The sequence below is a fragment of the Gekko japonicus genome, unplaced genomic scaffold (genome assembly GCF_001447785.1).
Source record: "Gekko japonicus isolate JY-2015 unplaced genomic scaffold, Gekko_japonicus_V1.1 scaffold3677, whole genome shotgun sequence".
Classification (NCBI taxonomy): domain Eukaryota; kingdom Metazoa; phylum Chordata; class Lepidosauria; order Squamata; family Gekkonidae; genus Gekko; species Gekko japonicus.
In genome coordinates, this window is record NW_015173796.1 from 66,796 (window position 1) to 83,236 (window position 16,441).

Consider the following 16,441-nt stretch of genomic DNA (forward strand, 5'->3'; position numbering starts at 1 on the left):
GGAAGGGGACCGAGGCCCCCCCCCCCCCGCCATCTCCTGCTGCCGGGTTTGCTGGGTGAGCTGCCGGTGCTGCAGGCAGCCCTTCCACACCTACAGGGGAGGGAAAGATAGAGAATAGGGAGGGGGCAGCCCAGGCCAGTCGGTCGCACTCCCGGGCCCTGCTGCTCGGCCTTAGGCGGCGTCTCCGTCGCGTCCCTCTTGGCCGCCCCGCCCCCCCAGCGCGCTCAGCAGCTGGACTTCCTTCTCTCCAGTCCCTGCCTGGAGATTGGCAACCATGTAATTGGGGGGCACGCGGTGGAGCGCCAGAAGGTAGCCCCGCGTATGGCGCAAAAAAACCTCGAGCCGGCCCTGGGTATGAGATCTCCAAAACCTCCTCACTCTGATGTGGTATCAGGGTCTACTTGTCTTATTTGCGAAGAATGCGGTGAAAAAGGAGAAAATGGCACAGAAAACTGAATTGTGAAACACAATACTGTTGCTGACCCGGTGCAAGTGCTAGAAGTCATTTGTGAATCTTTTGGCTCTTACCGTCACGGGAGGCCCTTCCAAGTCTTGATTGAGGACAAATCATGCGCTTTGCAAAACAAAACTATGTATTCTTTGCAACATTTTGTCAGCGGTGTCAAATGCCTCTCTTCCCCCCCCCTCATCATTTGCATTTTGCTGTGTGGAAGATGCCAGGTGTTTAGCCTTTCAGGACTTCATGATGAATTTTCAGTGTACTTTTCCCACAGCCCAGTCAAATTCTGAGCCTTAGAAACCGGCACTTATCTGTGTAAAGTTCTGTAACTGTTCTTGCTATCTGCTGCTCCTGTTTACTTAGCCAAGTGCTTCAATCACAGGTCATTCCAGATGGACATTTTTCTTAGCAACGCTTGTTCTCAAAACGTAGGGCTTTCCAGCATCCATTCAGTTCAATCACTGCTGAAGTTGGGTATTTCTGCCTGTTAGAAATGTGATTTGGGGTTCCCCCTCCCCTTTCTGGTGTTTGTTCTTTGTGATTTACAAAATGGTTTCAAAGAGTTGGGATGTATTTTTCAAGTAGCATTTTAGATATATACAGAGACATTTCAACCCATCATTCGGGTGCTTTCTTTGGTCTGTATGTAACGTTGCCTCAGATCACACACACACACACCCCAGCCAACCCACATTCTTTGGCAGCTGCGGCCCAAGGATTCAGGTGGAGATTTTTGTCTCACCTACTTATCCAAGATCCTTGTAGCTGAAAATGCCTGGGGCTGAACCTTGAACTTGTGGCATGCAACACTTGTGTTTTGCCGAGTTACAGCTCCTGGCCAGATGCAGCTTTTCAGTTTTTACCGTTTATGTTGACCTACATGGGGGCAAGAAGCAGGTGTGCAGCCCTGAGGAAGGGGAAGCGTACAAGAAGGGATTCTTTTCTGTTGCCTCTCTTGCTGCCTGACTATGATAGTTCTGCTGGAGAGAAATGATTAATAATTGCTGTTCTCCTTGGGGTTTCCTTCGAGTGGATGGCTGCTTAGTTGCCCCTTCCTGACAAAGGTTAGAATTGCCCCCTCCATGTAGCGATACATACCGCCAACACAACCCTATTTTCAGTTTAGTTTATCTTGCAAAGAATTTTGCAGTCTCAAGACACAACCCTGTTGTGGAAGTTAACATTCTTCCTTTTTTACGCTGCAAGAAGGAGCCAAATGACATGTTATGGGCGGGCACTGATGCCACTTTAGAAGCGAATTTGTTTCAAAGCTGTTGCAAGGCCCTGATCCAGTCCAACACTTTGTCACACAGTGGCCAAAAATACCATGTGCCCTCCCACTGTTGACCCCCCAAGCACCAAGAATACAGAGCATCACCTGCCCCAGAGTCCCTAACCATACCTTGTGACTAATACCCCTTGGTCATCCAAGGGCCCCACTGCCTCCCTGGGCTTTAACTTCACCATGCAGTACAACCGCACTAGGCAATCTCCCTCCCCATCCCGGGCTTTTTAAAATGCTGAAATAGCTGAGGGGGGCTATTTTGGAACTTTAAAAGATGATGTGTGCGTTGGGGGGGGGGGAAGTGCTGATGACCATATGCTAAACTTGCCTTCGAGACTGCTAAACTTGCCTCTAAAATGGCATCAGTGATCATGAGTTGTTCCGCATCTGCTTGTAACACATAGTTTGGCTCAAGATTTGATCTTTATGTGCCTTTCAGTTCACTTCCAATTATTCCCAACCTCTACCCCCCCTCCACCGCCAGAAACGCAATTCTTAAGTTCATTGCTAGTGAATAGATTCTGATTGCTTTTCTCTTCGTCCATTCAGAGTGGCAAACAGTGTTCCCTCTAAGCTGAGTTCGTGTGAGCTAGCTCACACTTTTTTAGCCTCCAGCTCACACATTTTTGTCTCTGCTCAGGAAGGAGGGCTCCAGAGCGGACTAATTTTTGCAGGAGCCAAATCGCTCGCTCACAGCGTTAATGCCAGTAGCAGAAAAATGGCCAGCAGCACCGCTTTTGCCTCTACTGGCATTGTAAGTGGGAAGCCACCACTCTCTTTAAGGAGCACGACGTAGGCACGGATCCCAAGAATCAAGGAACTAGTTAAGGGCTGCTGATCTTTTTAAAGCCTGCAGGCACCTTTGGGATTTTGAGAGGGGCAGGGAGTGCAGTGGCTCAAGTGGTTAAGACGCTGAACTGCAGGCTGTGGAAGGTCAGTAGTTCAGCGGTTCAAGACCCGGGTGCCGCATGACGGAGTGAGCTCCCGTCTCTAGTTCCAGCTCCTGCCAACCTAGCAGTTCGAAAGCAAGAAATTGCAAGTAGATAAATAGGTACCACTTCGGTGGGAAGGTAACAGCGTTCCGTGCGCCTCGGTGTTTAGTCATGCCGGCCACATGACCACGGAAACGTCTTCGGACAGCGCTGGCTCTTCGGCTTTGAAACGGAGATGAGCACCGCAACCCTAGAGTCGTATTCGACTGGCTTTCGAGCAAGGGAACCTTTACCTTTACCTAGGGAGTGCCACCTCCGCAGGAGGTGGAGCCAAGCCCCAAATGGATGCTGCAGGTGGCAGTGTCAAATGCAGTTTATCTCCCTTATCACCTTGCCAAAGAACCATAGAAGGGGCATAAAAAGAAACGAAGGGAAAAGAAACTGAGGAATAAAAAGGTCGTCACAGCAGCCCAGACGCAGAGGGAGATGGAGGAGGAGGAATAAAGAGAAGGAAAGCCTGATGGGGGAATGGAACCGCACACGGACCAAGCAAAAGCCGAGTGCTCAGCAGTCCTCCTGATCCTTCGGCTGCTGTGGCAACTGGAGAAAACCCTTTCATTAGAATGAGGGCAGCCAATAGCAGGCCTTAAGAACATAAGAACATAAGAGATGCCAATGTTGGATCAGGCCAAAGACTCATCCAGTCCAACACTCTGTGTCACACAGTGGCCAGAAATACCAGTGCCATCAGGAGGCTCACCAGTGGGGCCAGGACACTAGAAGCCCTCCCACTGTTGACCCCCCCAAGCACCAAGATGACAGAGCATCACTTGCCCCAGGCCTTGACTTACAGTGGCCCCACCCATTTTCTGAGAAGCTCAGCAATCACCAGGGAAGTATTGGCAGGCACCATAGTGCCCACGGGAGCCAAACTGGGGGGCTGTGAATTAGTTCCACGCACCAGAAAGGGTTTCGGCTCTGGGGTGCATGTGTTTGTCTTTAACAGGAGCCTCCACAAAAGGAGGAGCCTCTTAAAGCCAGGTTATAAAAGGAAGACGAGCATGTTGAAAGAGGTTGGTAGGAACAGCATTGAGTAGGTCATTGGATATCCCTGTTTCTCACTAGTTCTCAAATCCTGGGAACAATGGTACCATGCCATGCGTAAAGGTTTCACACAACTATGTAAGACTGCATCAAGGATACAAGATCCATGACTTAGAATCAGGGCATTTAGGCAAGAAAGCAGGTCAGTAGTTTTACATTTAGCGTTAGATATGTCCACTAAAAGCAAACGTATTAGGCCCATTACTTCTCGCAAAGGGAGATTACAACAGAAGACTGCTGAACTAGAATCCATTAACATAAGAACATAAGAGAGACCAATGTTGGATCAGGCCAAAGGCCCATCCAGTCTAACACTCTGTTGCACAGTGGCCAAAAATACCAGGTGCCATCAGGAGGTCCACCAGTGGGGCCAGGACATTAGAAGCCCTCCCACTGTTGACCCCCACCCCAAGCACCAAGAAGACAGAGCATCACTTGCCCCAGAGCCCCTATCTATACCTTGTGGCTAATAGCCACTGATGGACCTTGAAGCCGTCCATGCTTGTAGCTACCACCACTTCCTGTGGCAGTGAATTCCATGTGTTAATCACTCTTTGGGTGAAGAAGTACTTCCTTTTATCTGTTCTAACCCGACTGCTCAGCAGTTTCATTGAGTGCCCACGAGTTCTTGTATTGTGAGAAAGGGAGAAAAGTACCTCTTTCTCTACCTGCTCTATCCCATGCATAATCTTATAAACCTCGATCATGTCACCCCTCAGTCGTCTTTTCTCCAAGCTAAAGAGCCCTAAGCGCTTTAACCTTTCCTCATAGGGAAAGTGTTCCAACCCTTTTATCATTCGAGTTGCCCTTTTCTGCACTTTTTCCAAAGCTATAATATCCTTTTTAAGGTGTGGTGACCAGAACTGCACACAGTATTCCAAATGAGGTCGCACCATTGATTTATATAGCGGCATTATGATATTGGCTGATCTGTTTACAATACCCTTCCTAATAATCCCCAGCATAGCATTGGCCTTCTTTATTGCAGTCACACACTGTCTCGACATCTTCAGTGAGTTATCTACTACAACTCCAAGATCTCTCTCTTGCTCAGTCTCTGCCAGTTCAGACCCCATCAATGTGTATTTATATTTAGGATTTTTGGCTCCAATGTGCATCACCTTGCACTTGGCCACATTGAACCCCATTTGCCATGTTGACGCCCACTCGCCCATCCTTGACAGATCCCCTTGGAGTGCCTCACAATCCTCACTGGTTTTCACCACCCCGAACAACTTTGTATCATCCGCAAATTTAGCCACTTCACTGCTTACTCCCATCTCCAAATCATTAATGAACAAGTTAAAAAGCAGTGGACCAAGTACTGATCCCTGCGGTACCCCACTGCTTACCACCCTCCACTGAGAAAATTGCCCACCTACACTCACTCTCTGTTTTCTATGAACTAGCCAGTTTTTGATCCATAAAAGGACTTGTCCTTCTATCCCATGATTTTTGAGCTTACTTAGGAGCCTTTGATGAGGAACTTTATCAAAAGCTTTCTGGAAGTCAAGGTAAATAATATCTATTGGATCCCCCTTGTCCACATGTTTGTTCACCCCCTCAAAGAACACTAACAGGTTAGTGAGACAAGATCTTCCCTTACAGAACCCATGTTGAGTCTGCCTCAATAGGTTTTGTTCATCTATGTGCCTACTAATTCTTTCCTTAATAATGGTTTCCACCAATTTACCCGGTATCGACGTCAGACTGACTGGCCTGTAATTTCCCGGATCTCCTCTGGAACCCTTTTTAAAGATGGGAGTGACATTAGCTACCTTCCAATCCTCAGGAATGGAGGCAGATTTTAAGGAAAGATTACATATCTTTGTCAGGAGATCTACAAGTTCACATTTGAGTTCTTTCAGAACTCTCGGATGTATGCCATCTGGGCCTGGTGATTTTTCAGTTTTTAAGTTGTCTATCAGTTTTAGGACCTCCTCTCTCATCACCTCAATCTGACTCAGGTCTTCCAACACCCCTCCTGAAATCAGTGGTTCTGGAGTGGGCAAGCACTTCTCATCTTCCACAGTGAAGACGGAGGCAAAAAATGCATTTAGCTTCTCAGCCATTTCCCTATCATCCTTCAATACTCCTTTTACCCCTTGGTCGTCCAAGGGCCCCACTGCCTCCCTGGCTGGTTTCCTGTTTCTAATGTATTTGAAGAAAGTTTTATTGTTGGTTTTTACGTTTTTTGCTATATGCTCCTCATATTCCCTTTTTGCCTGCCTGACCTCAGACTTGCATTTTATTTGCCATAGCCTGTGTTCCGTTTTATCAGCCTCACTGTGACTAGCTTTCCACTGCTTAAAGGAATTCTTTTTACTTTTTACAGCCTCCATTACTCTGTTTGTTAACCATGCAGGCTTTTTCCTATACCTGTTTGTGCCTTTCCTAACCTGCGGAATATATATTTTTTGAGCTTCTAGGATCGTAGTTTTAAATAGATCCCAAGCTTCCCCAATTGTTTTGACCCTTTCTACTTTTCCTTTCAGTTTCCTCCCCACGTGTCCCCTCATATCAGAGAAATTACCCCTTTTAAAGTTAAAAATGGTTGTGTGAGTCTTTTTGGCCAATTCTCTATTTGTACAAATGATGAACTCAACAACATTATGATCACTGTTTCCAAGCGGTGCAATCACTTTTACATCTCTCACCAGGTCTTGAGTGTTACTTAGGACCAAATCAAGGATCGCCTCTCCCCTGGTAGGTTCCGTGACCATCTGCTCCATAGCACAGTCATTTAGAGTGTCTAGAAACTCAATCTCTTTTTCCCGACTAGAACACATATTGACCCAATCAATGTGTGGGTAGTTAAAATCACCTATTATTACACAGTGTTTTTGTCTAGTTGCTATCTTTAAGGCATTCATCATTTTATAATCCTCCTCTATCTTTTGATCTGGTGGGCGATAACAAACTCCCAGTGTTAAGTTTCCTTTTGGCCCCCCTATTTCAACCCATAGAACTTCCAGAAGCGAATCCAATTCACTTAGCCTCTCAATCTTTCTAGACTTTATACCCTCTCTGACATACAGAGCTACCCCACCTCCAACCCTTCCCCCCCTATCCTTCCGATATAATATATAACCGGGAATCACTGTGTCCCACTGATTTTCCTCATCCCACCAAGTTTCAGAAATACCCACAATGTCTATTTTTCCCTCCGACACCAAGCACTCCAACTCCCCGATTTTACCTCGGACACTTCTAGCATTTGTATAGAAACAGCTGTAATTTCCCTTACAAGTTAAGCCTGCATCCTTCCTCTTGCTATCTCGAGTCGTTGTCCGGCAGTCCATGTCACCAGCCATGGCCTCTGTGGACAATTTCAATCCACCTCCCTGTAGAAAAGCAACCGGTACCCCCTCACCTCTCTCAGATGAGCCAACCCGAACCAGAGACTTTTCATCTCCTGTCGGCTTTCCCCCAATATTCAGTTTAAAAGCTGCTCTGCCACCTTTTTGATTTTAAGTGCCAGCAGCCTGGTTCCTTCTCGGGACAAGTGGAGACCGTCTCGCCTGTACAGCTCCCTCTTGTTCCAAAAAGTATCCCAGTGCCTAACAAACCTGAACCCTTCCCCCCTACACCATCGTCTCATCCACGCATTGAGACTCCTGATCTCTGCCTGTCTCTCCGGCCCTGCGCGTGGAACAGGTAACACTTCTGAGAAGGCTACCTTGGAGGTCCTGGACCTAAGTTTCCTGCCCAGCAGCCTAAATTTCTCCTCCAGGACCTCACGACTGCATTTCCCCACATCGTTGGTGCCGACATGCACCACGACCACTGGCTCCTCCCCAGCACTATCTACCAGCCTATCTAAAACACGCGTAATGTCCGCTACCTTCGCACCAGGCAGGCAAGTCACCATACGGTCAGTACGCGGGTTCGCCACCCAGCTGTCTACCTGCCTAAGGATCGAATCACCCACTACCAAGAGCCCCCCTCCCACCCTGCTCAGGGATGGTTCCTTGGTGCAAAAGGAGAGCCGCTCACCAGCTGGGGAAGAGGTCCCTTCTGAGGGCACATTCCCCTTATCCTCAGCATGGTGCCCTGTTTCCCCTAGACCCTCATGCTCCCTAAAAAAGAAGAAGAAGAAGCACCGAAGGAATGCAGCAGTAATTAATACACAGAAAAGAGGAAGCCTATGGCCTCCTCAACTATCATGGCAGCATAGCTGACAGGCTGGTGCAAAATGCAGTAGCCCCCTTGTTGTCGGGGGCCAGTCATCAGGATCTATCTGCTCCTGGGTCCAATTCAAGGTATTGGTGCTTAGCGTATAAAAACCCATCATGACCTTGAGCTCACATTCTTGAAGGTCCGCCACTTCCTGCCTGTCCCCGTGCAGCTGCTTTGTTCTTCCCAGCGGGGTTTGTTGTCTGTGCCCCTCTTGTCTAGGGTTCCGCCCACAAGAGCAAAGGACAGGAGATTTTTTGGTTACTCCTCCACATTTGTGGAACATCCTCCCTGAAGAGGTCAGAAGGGCTTTCATAAGCGATCTGGGAGCGCTTTCTGGCTGTTGATACTTTTATATAGGTGACTTTAATATACTTGCTATTAATTATATCTGCATTTTATCTCTGGCCTTGGATACTGATAGGAGGACATATTTTAAATAAGTAAACTATGAGATTTTGCATCCATATTTCTCAAAGCTGGAGGGAGAGGAAGAGCTGGAAAGCAGTTAGGGTACTTATTAAGCCAATATGCCCATCGTCAGAGCCAAATGTGCAAAGAGTTTTAAAAATCATAACGCAGAGTGGAGACTGCTGTGAAAGAAATGGAAAGAGCTGCCCCAGCAGCCATTGCCAGCATAGAGAGGGAGCTCCCAGCATCTGTTGTGCTACGTAACCCTTTATTTATTACATAAAGGTAAAGTTTCCCTTGCTCAAAAGCCAGTCGAATCCAACTCTAGGGTTGCGGTGCTCATCTCCGTTTCAAAGCCGAAGAGCCAGCGCTGTCCGAAGGCATTTCCGTGGTCATGTGGCTGGCATGACTAAACACCGAGGCGCACGGAACGCTGTTACCTTCCCACCGAAGTGGTACCTATTTTATCAACTTGCAATTTCTTGCTTTCGAACTGCTAGGTTGGCAGGAGCTGGAACTAGAGATGGGAGCTCACTCCGTCATGCGGCACCCGGGTCTCGAACTGCTGAACTACCGACCTTCCACAGCCTGCAGTTCAGCGTCTTAACCACTTGAGCCACCGCAGCTCCATTTAGTACGTACCTCCCCCTAAATAGTGTCTGAATTGGACAAGGCATGATCTTTAGTGTGACCCACTTCACAAATATCTAATTGTTATCTGAAGAAGATTGCTCCCCAAGCCCCAAGAATACACATTTCAGAAGTATTTCTGCAGACACGGTACATATAGCCAGAAAGCTGTACCTAAAGGCTTGTTGTTCCGTTGTGTTGGTTATCATGACTTAGCTGAACTCTGTATCTTACATTTTTAACGGGAACTAAGTGTAAATTCACTTCTCCGCTTTCTCAAGGTTCGATAAACTTTTTACACGCTGACTGTGATAAGTTCAGGCATCCACTTCTCCACATTCAGAAGACTCCAGCAGATTGTCCTGTTATTGCTATCGACAGTTTTAGACATATGTATGTCTTCTCAGACTTCAGTGACTTGGCGTGAGTACCCTGTTCCTTTCGTCTTGACAGTCTAGTCCTCCAATTTGGTGTAGCAGTTAAGTGCGTGGACTCTAATCTGGGAGAACCGGGTTTGATTCCCCACTCCTCCACTTGCAGCTGCTGGATGACCTTGGGAAAGCCGTAGTTCTGTCAGAGCTGTTCTTTCAAAGGCAGTTCTCTCTCAGCCCCACCTACCTCACAGTTGTCTGTTGTGGGGAGAGGAAGGGAAAGGGATTGTAAGCCGCTCTAAGACTCCTTTGGGTACTGAAGGGTGGGGTGTAAATCCAATCTCTTCTTCTCCTCCTCCTCCTCCAAGGGGGGGGGGGAACTGAAGCCTTTCCAGAGGGCCAAAATGCAATGAAGCAAAGCTCTGCCAAGGCAGAGGAGGCTCAGAGTGTTTCTTAAAATACAAAATTCGATTGACAGTCGAGTGATTTTATTTTTTAAAAAATCCCAAATACTGAAATGCGTTGCCAGGGATCCAGAGAACACCATATGCGTGCCCAAATGGTTTCCATTGCATACACAGCCTGTACCAGTGTCCCTGTCCTGTGGCGCATGACAAGATACTTCTCAAGTAGTTCACCCCGTGTTCAGAAGTGGCTTTGAGGGGCTGTTGTGGGAGAAGGTAGCCCTGGACATTTTGTTATGTGTGAGACATACAGAGAAGGGGCTTTGGATTGTTGTCCGTATTTAGAAAAGGAAAGAAGAAAAGTCGTACTAAAGAGAGCCAATGGTAGATTTCCTGGAAGACCTAGGAAATGGGATTTTTTTTTCAGGTGCTTCTAAAGGAAAAAATTCGGGGAGCGAAACCGGAGGTTGGGGGGGGGCTCAGGTGGGAGGGAGGCCCATCCCGAGGGGATCAGCATAGCAAGCCAGCCTGCGTGTTGCTGACTTGAGGCATGATGGTAGACACTCCAAACAATAGGTTAGATGTTGAGTATAGATAACCCCCGTGCTGACTAGGACTAGGTCTCCCACAATCGTCCGAGTGCCCTTCTGGCTCAGTCTTTAAACGCCATCTGTGCTCCTCTGTGTGCAGGAAAGGTGAAGAATGTCAGGCCGGGTGAATGGCCTTGGTCGCCTCAGCCCCACCCCTTAGTAATGCCGCCATCTTTTCAGCAAGCGGTCCACGACAGCGAGGCCCTCTTGGAGGGCCCTAGAAGAGGGAAAGACGGAAGCCGTGGTGGCGGAAAGTGCCGTCAAGTCGCAGCCAACGGGTGGCGACCCCGTAGAGTTTTCCAGGCAAGCGGTGGACAAGGGTGGTTTGCCGTTTCCTGCCTCTGCACGGCAACCCTGGACCTCCTTGGGGGTCTCCCCTCCAAGTCCTAGCCAGGGCCGGCCCTGCTTAGCTTCCAAGGTCTGACGAGATCGGGCCAGCCCGGTCTGGGTGTGACATGGGAGTAGAGGTGTGCGATCAGGACCGCGTGCCTTCAGGAGGTCACTCCAGGGAACAACCTCACGATGCCTGTGTCATCAATGGCAAGGGAAGATCATCTCTTATTCGCCCTTACTCGGATGGCCCAGGCTAGCCAGATCTTGGAAGCTAAGCAGGGTCCGCCCTTATTAGTATTTGGGTGAGAGACCATCCAGGGTCGCTTACGCTGAGGCAGACAGTGGCAAACCATCTCTGAACGTCTCTTGCCCTGAGAACCCTACAGCAGGGGCGGCCAGACTTCCTTCACGTAAGAGCCACACAGAATAAACGGCAGATGTTTGAGAGCCGCCAAGACATGAACAAATATGACACACACGTTTTAATTGGAAAATATGCAAATTTGCTTGTTATTAACAGTAACGAGACTGCCAAAAACAAAAAAATAAAATAAAAGGGGTTTTTAGTTTTAGTTTATTATTGCGGTCTTGAGACCAATGTACAGAGTAAGCATAAAACAGTCAGATATCGATAATTCTATTTATTTATTTGATGATATTTGTAGGCTGGGTGGGGCTTTAAGAATGCATTTAAAGTTGCTTTCTTTCTCTGCTCTCCCCCCCCCCACCTCAAGCCTACCCAGGGAGGGGAAAACTGGCTGGGGAAGGGAAGACCAATTGGGGGAGGGAGGCACGCCTCCCTTTCGCTTCCCCAGCTGCCCTGCCGGGAGCCACACAATCTGTGTGGAAGGGCCGCATGTGGCTCCCAAGCCACGGTTTGGCCACCCCTGCCCTGCAGGGTCACCATAAGTCGACTGCAGCTTGATGGCCCTTTCCACCACCCCAGCTTCCATGTTTCCATCTTCTGAGGCCCTCCAGGTTTGTTTCGCTGTTGCGGACAGCAGGAAAATCCTACGGGGTTGCCGTAAGCCAGGTGCGACTTGATGGCACTCCCCCCCCCAGTCCTTATTTACCACAGCTCTGTCGCCTTAATGGTCCCCAAAAGCATCGGAAGGCCCGTGGTGAAACTGAGCAGACCCCGCAAGGAGGATAGGCATATGTGCATTAAATGCATTCTCAGTAACCCCAAGGGGAGCTCTGTGTCAGACATTTGCCTGGTGCATACAGAACTTCCAACTTTCCCACATGGTTGTCAGTCAACTCTCTGTCGCGGACACGTTATAAAGCAAACACTATTCCACCGTGTCATTTCTGTCACTTCTTTGTCCCTATGGTTTCAGGGTGTGTGCGGTCCCCCCCCATGTGTTTTGCTCTTTCTAGTAGTCCCAGAGGGAGCAAAACGCAAGTGGAAAGGGGGGTGGGAAGACCCAAAGCAATAGGGACGGCAAAAGAGTGACAGAAATGAAAGTGCGGAAGAGTGGCCATTATTTTGGGTGGCCTCCCGGCCTCCTCAGTCCTTCTGCCTCTCAAAGTGCCTTTGCAGAGGCAGAGACTGCGTTCCCCTTTTGCATGTGTGACGCACCCTCTTCCATGCTCAATTTCCGTTTCGCCACACTCATGCTGCCACCAGAAACAATCGGCCCTTCTGCTTAGATAATTTCTGAATGACTCCGGCCCCCATCTCTCTGCCTTCTCCTGCTGCTCGGAGTTCTGAACACCTGACATGTCCGAATCACAGGAGGCGGGCTGCAGCCTTCTGATTCTGACTCTCCAGTGCCGAGAGGCGGTAGATGCTCTCCGGAGCCATTTGAATGGCCATCCCTTTGGTGTTCATCTCTGGTGTCTACGCAATTAGTCAGGCTCCGGAGAAGCTTTCAAAGGCGGTTTTTGTCAATACGGCTACCTGACCGTCATTTGTATTTGTAAACTGTGCATTTGGCACCCGCTGTTCTCTGCTGCTGCATTGTGGCAGAGGGAGCACACAATGAAGTTATTGGGTAGCCCAGCGCTGTGGGAATTAATGAAGGGAAGAAATGCTTGCTGTGCCCTCAGGAGATCGGGAGGAAGAAAAAAGCGCCGGTAGGGTAGCTTCCCCCTAGACCCGGCTCTCGGTCCCACATTATTGACTTTAAAAAAAGAAAGAAAGATATCTTCAACAAGGGAAGTGTGGGCCAATGCGCACTGAAATGTATCTTTACTTTAGGTTTTGTTTATAGTGAAGTTGGGGGGGCGGGTTTTGCAATTGTTATCAGTTTTTTAAAAAACCAATATAGAGTATGCAAGGACAACAATTGTGTCTAAAAGGCTGCCTTTATTATCATCCTCGGTTCCTCTTGGCCCTCCCCTCAGCCCCTTGTGTATTGTCGGTGCAAAAAAAAAAAAAAGGAAAAACAAATACTTGCAAAGGGCAAATAAGAAAGGCATGCGTATAAATTGAGAGAAAATAAAAAAGCAGATTACTAGGAAGAGAGAAGGGGGTCAAAGCCAGCACAGATGTCTCTCTGCCAGCCTTGTTGCTGAGGGACCGCTCGGGGTCCCCCTCCCCCCCAAATTCAGCCTAAAGATGCTCAGGATGCCTTTTTGTTCCAGTTTCATTTGGATGCCTGTTCTCCCCCCCCCCTTTTTTTCCCCTCCTTTTTTTCTTTTGCTTCTTTCAGTGTTCCAAGTAAACTCAAGCAATTCGTACTAGATTTGCACTCTGGGAAGCTGCACAGGGAGTTTCATCATGGCCCAGATCCGACCGATTCACTGCCTGGTCAGGTAAGGAAGCAAGCTTAGGCACTAATGTAACGGCACTAATATAATTAATATAATACTACAATGGTATAAATATAAATGTTCTCTGAAATAATGCTATATAAATAGTTTTTGACACACACATATATATATATGAACCTAATTTATTGTTATCCTTTTTATTTTTAGAAATGCTCTTAAAATGTACTTTTCCCGAATACTGTGTATTTTAAATGTTTATGTTAAATGCTCTATATTTACTCTGATGTTGATCGTCCATGTTATGAATAAGTTATAGATTATTATACTATCTATATCTCCCTTTCCCCCTTGTTTTTAATTTAAAATATCAACAATTTAAAAAGGTATTAAAGAAAGATATTGCTGTATCAGTGGGAAGCACTAAGTCAGTGGATTTTTTTTTTTTTACAGTGGCCCATACTTATTTTCAGGGTGCTTTAGATTTCCGTTTTAATTGGGAAGGAAACATTGCATCTTTGGTGAGAGCCAGTTTAATGTAGTGGTTAAGAGCGCGGACTCTAATCTGGGAGAACCGGGCTTGATTCCCCCCTCCTCCACTTGCATCTGCTGGGTGACCTTGGGCAAGTCCCAGTTCTCTCAGAGCTGTTCTCAAGAGCAGTCCTTGGAAGAGCTCTCTCAGCCCCACCTCCCTCACAGGGTGTCTGTTGTGGGGAGAGGAAGGGAAAGGAGATTGTAAGTTGCTCTGAGACTCCCAAGTGAAGGGCAGGGTATAAATCCAATCTCTTCTTCTTCTTCCCATGATGGAAGCATTGCATCTTTCCATCATTGACTGTTGGTACTAGTGGAAAAGAACAAGAGTCCAGTAGCATCTTAAAGACGAACAAAATTTGTGGCAGGGGATGAGTTTTTGTGAGTCGCTGCTCACTTCATCAGATATTTCTATTAATACAAGTTGATTAAAATGTGGGAATCACTGCCTGAAGATGTAGTGATGGCCACAGGTATAGATGGCTTTAAAAGGGGATTCAAGAGATTCATGGAGGACAGCTCTGTCAGTAGAGACTAGCCATGGTGAGGCAGTCAACCTCTGGACCCCAGTGCCAAGAGGAACATCAGGGGAAGGCCTGCTCCTCCGTGCCCTCTTGTTGGACCTCCAGAGAAACTGGTTGGCCACTATGTCAGACAGGATGCTGGACTACATAGACCGCTGGTCTGATCCAGCAGGACTCTTCTTGTGTTCTTAAGGAATCTAACTTGGCCGCCATAGGAATTTACCAGGAAATGCCTCTTGGGGGGGGGGCACGCAAGAGAGGGTGTTTTCAGTGGCAGTTCAGCAATTATGGAACAACCTTCCCAAGGAAGTTCTCCCTCTGAGGTGGAGGCCATCTTGTGGGTGATTCCCATCCATCAATCAGGGAGGCAGGAACTCTTCAAAATCTTCCTGTTTCCTGTGGTGGGAGTCACCCCAGTTTCAGTTTCTTTCCTGCCTCAAGAGGGAGAGCAGCTAGCTTAGGCTTTGCCTGTTTTTTTGTCTTTGCTTATCTCTTTAAATACTTACCCGGGTTAGGACTGCATTGGACTCTTTTTTTCTTTTTTGCTATCAAGTCGCAGCCAACTTACGGTGACCTCGTAGGGTTCTCAAGGCAAGAGATGTTCAGAGGTGGTTTGCCACCTTCCTCGATGGTCTCCCATCCAAGTACTAACCAGGGCCAACCCTGCTTCATTTCTGAGACTTGAACCGGGTGCTTCCCGGTTAGCAGAATTCTGAGCCACTGCGTTACACGAGCTTTTCATTTGTCAACAATAGCTGAGCAAATAAATGTGTGAAAGATGAGTGCAACCTAGTTTAAGATGCTATTTTGTTCTCTTTCAGCCCCTTCAGGATATAGCGAGCAGCCCACCAGAGAGTTCATTCCAGAAGCTAGCACCCAGCGAACATAGGTATACCTTATTGCGGGAGAAAGACGAACTCTGAAACTTGGAAACCATCTCACAAGCCTTTCAGACAGCAGCAATGACTCCTGTGGGGTGGAAATACGAAAACCTCTATTTTCATAAATTCTGTGTATTTTTTTATTTTGAAAATTTTTTTTGTTTTGTTTTTCTCCCTGGGGTTTGTAAATATATGTGGGCCATCCGGGGGACAGCATCTATTCCAAAGCTCTGCTGCTGCTGCAAATTGCTCTGTAAAACTTTTCTAATCCAAAATGAAGGTGTCAAGAGTGCCAGTGAGATGCTGTCCTCTTTGCACTGTTCTCCCCGACAAACTGGACTCCTGGGTTTCCGTTGGTGTAATTTGGTAGCATGGCCCACCTTAACTTCCCCCTCTGCGTGAACATCATTTGGTTGTCCATTTGTTACTGAAGGGATATTCTGGATACTTGGGAGGGGGAATAAAATTGCCATTTTACAGAATTTGTGTAGCGCCTTCCTTACGGTGTATTGAAGAGAGAAGAAAACGGGCTTGGGGGGGGGCCTGGGAAACCGAGCTAAGCCGCTACCTTTGAGGGGAATTTATTTATTTATTTGCATTTTTACCCCGCCCTCCCTGCAAACAGGCTCAGGGCGGCTTACACAGGGGCATAAGCCCATACATAACACAATATAAAACAATAAAACCATTAGATCAAACAAACAGATAAAGTGCTCCATGCAGACAAGATGGTCTCCGAGGACGGTAGCAATCATTTCCTTAGGTGAATTTGTCCTATCGATGGTCCAGGCCAGTCCAGCGGCATCAGTGCCATGCAAATTTATGGCCGTTCTTCCGGGGACCACTCCCAACCCTGTTGTTTCAGTGGTGATAGTAGTAGAAGTGGCGGCCCCTATATAAAAGCCTGGCGGAAGAGCTCCATCTTGCAGGCCCTGCGGAACTGCATAATTCCAGAGGGCTAGTTGTGTTACCTTGCTGCAGCCAAGATGATAGTGTCTTTTGTGGTATCTAAGAGAGTAACAAATCAGTTGAAGTGCAGTGGTCATACATACCCCCACCTGACCCTGTCAGAGGGCTATGAGTAATGTCAGCAA

The 16,441-nt window shown here is 47.7% G+C and overlaps 1 protein-coding gene across 1 annotated transcript in view; it reads left to right on the plus strand.

The window, feature by feature from the left end:
* The window catches only part of ERP44 (endoplasmic reticulum protein 44), a 46,548-nt gene extending 30,736 nt beyond the window's left edge, over positions 1-15,812 (plus strand). Inside the window, exons 9-12 of the mRNA XM_015423564.1 lie at positions 3,803-3,923; positions 9,280-9,421; positions 13,354-13,456; positions 15,288-15,812. Of these exons, the coding sequence (XP_015279050.1) occupies positions 3,803-3,923; positions 9,280-9,421; positions 13,354-13,456; positions 15,288-15,389 (468 nt within the window). The 3' untranslated portion in view covers positions 15,390-15,812. The remainder of the gene's footprint in view (positions 1-3,802; positions 3,924-9,279; positions 9,422-13,353; positions 13,457-15,287) is intronic.
* Positions 15,813-16,441: the final 629 nt, after the last annotated feature.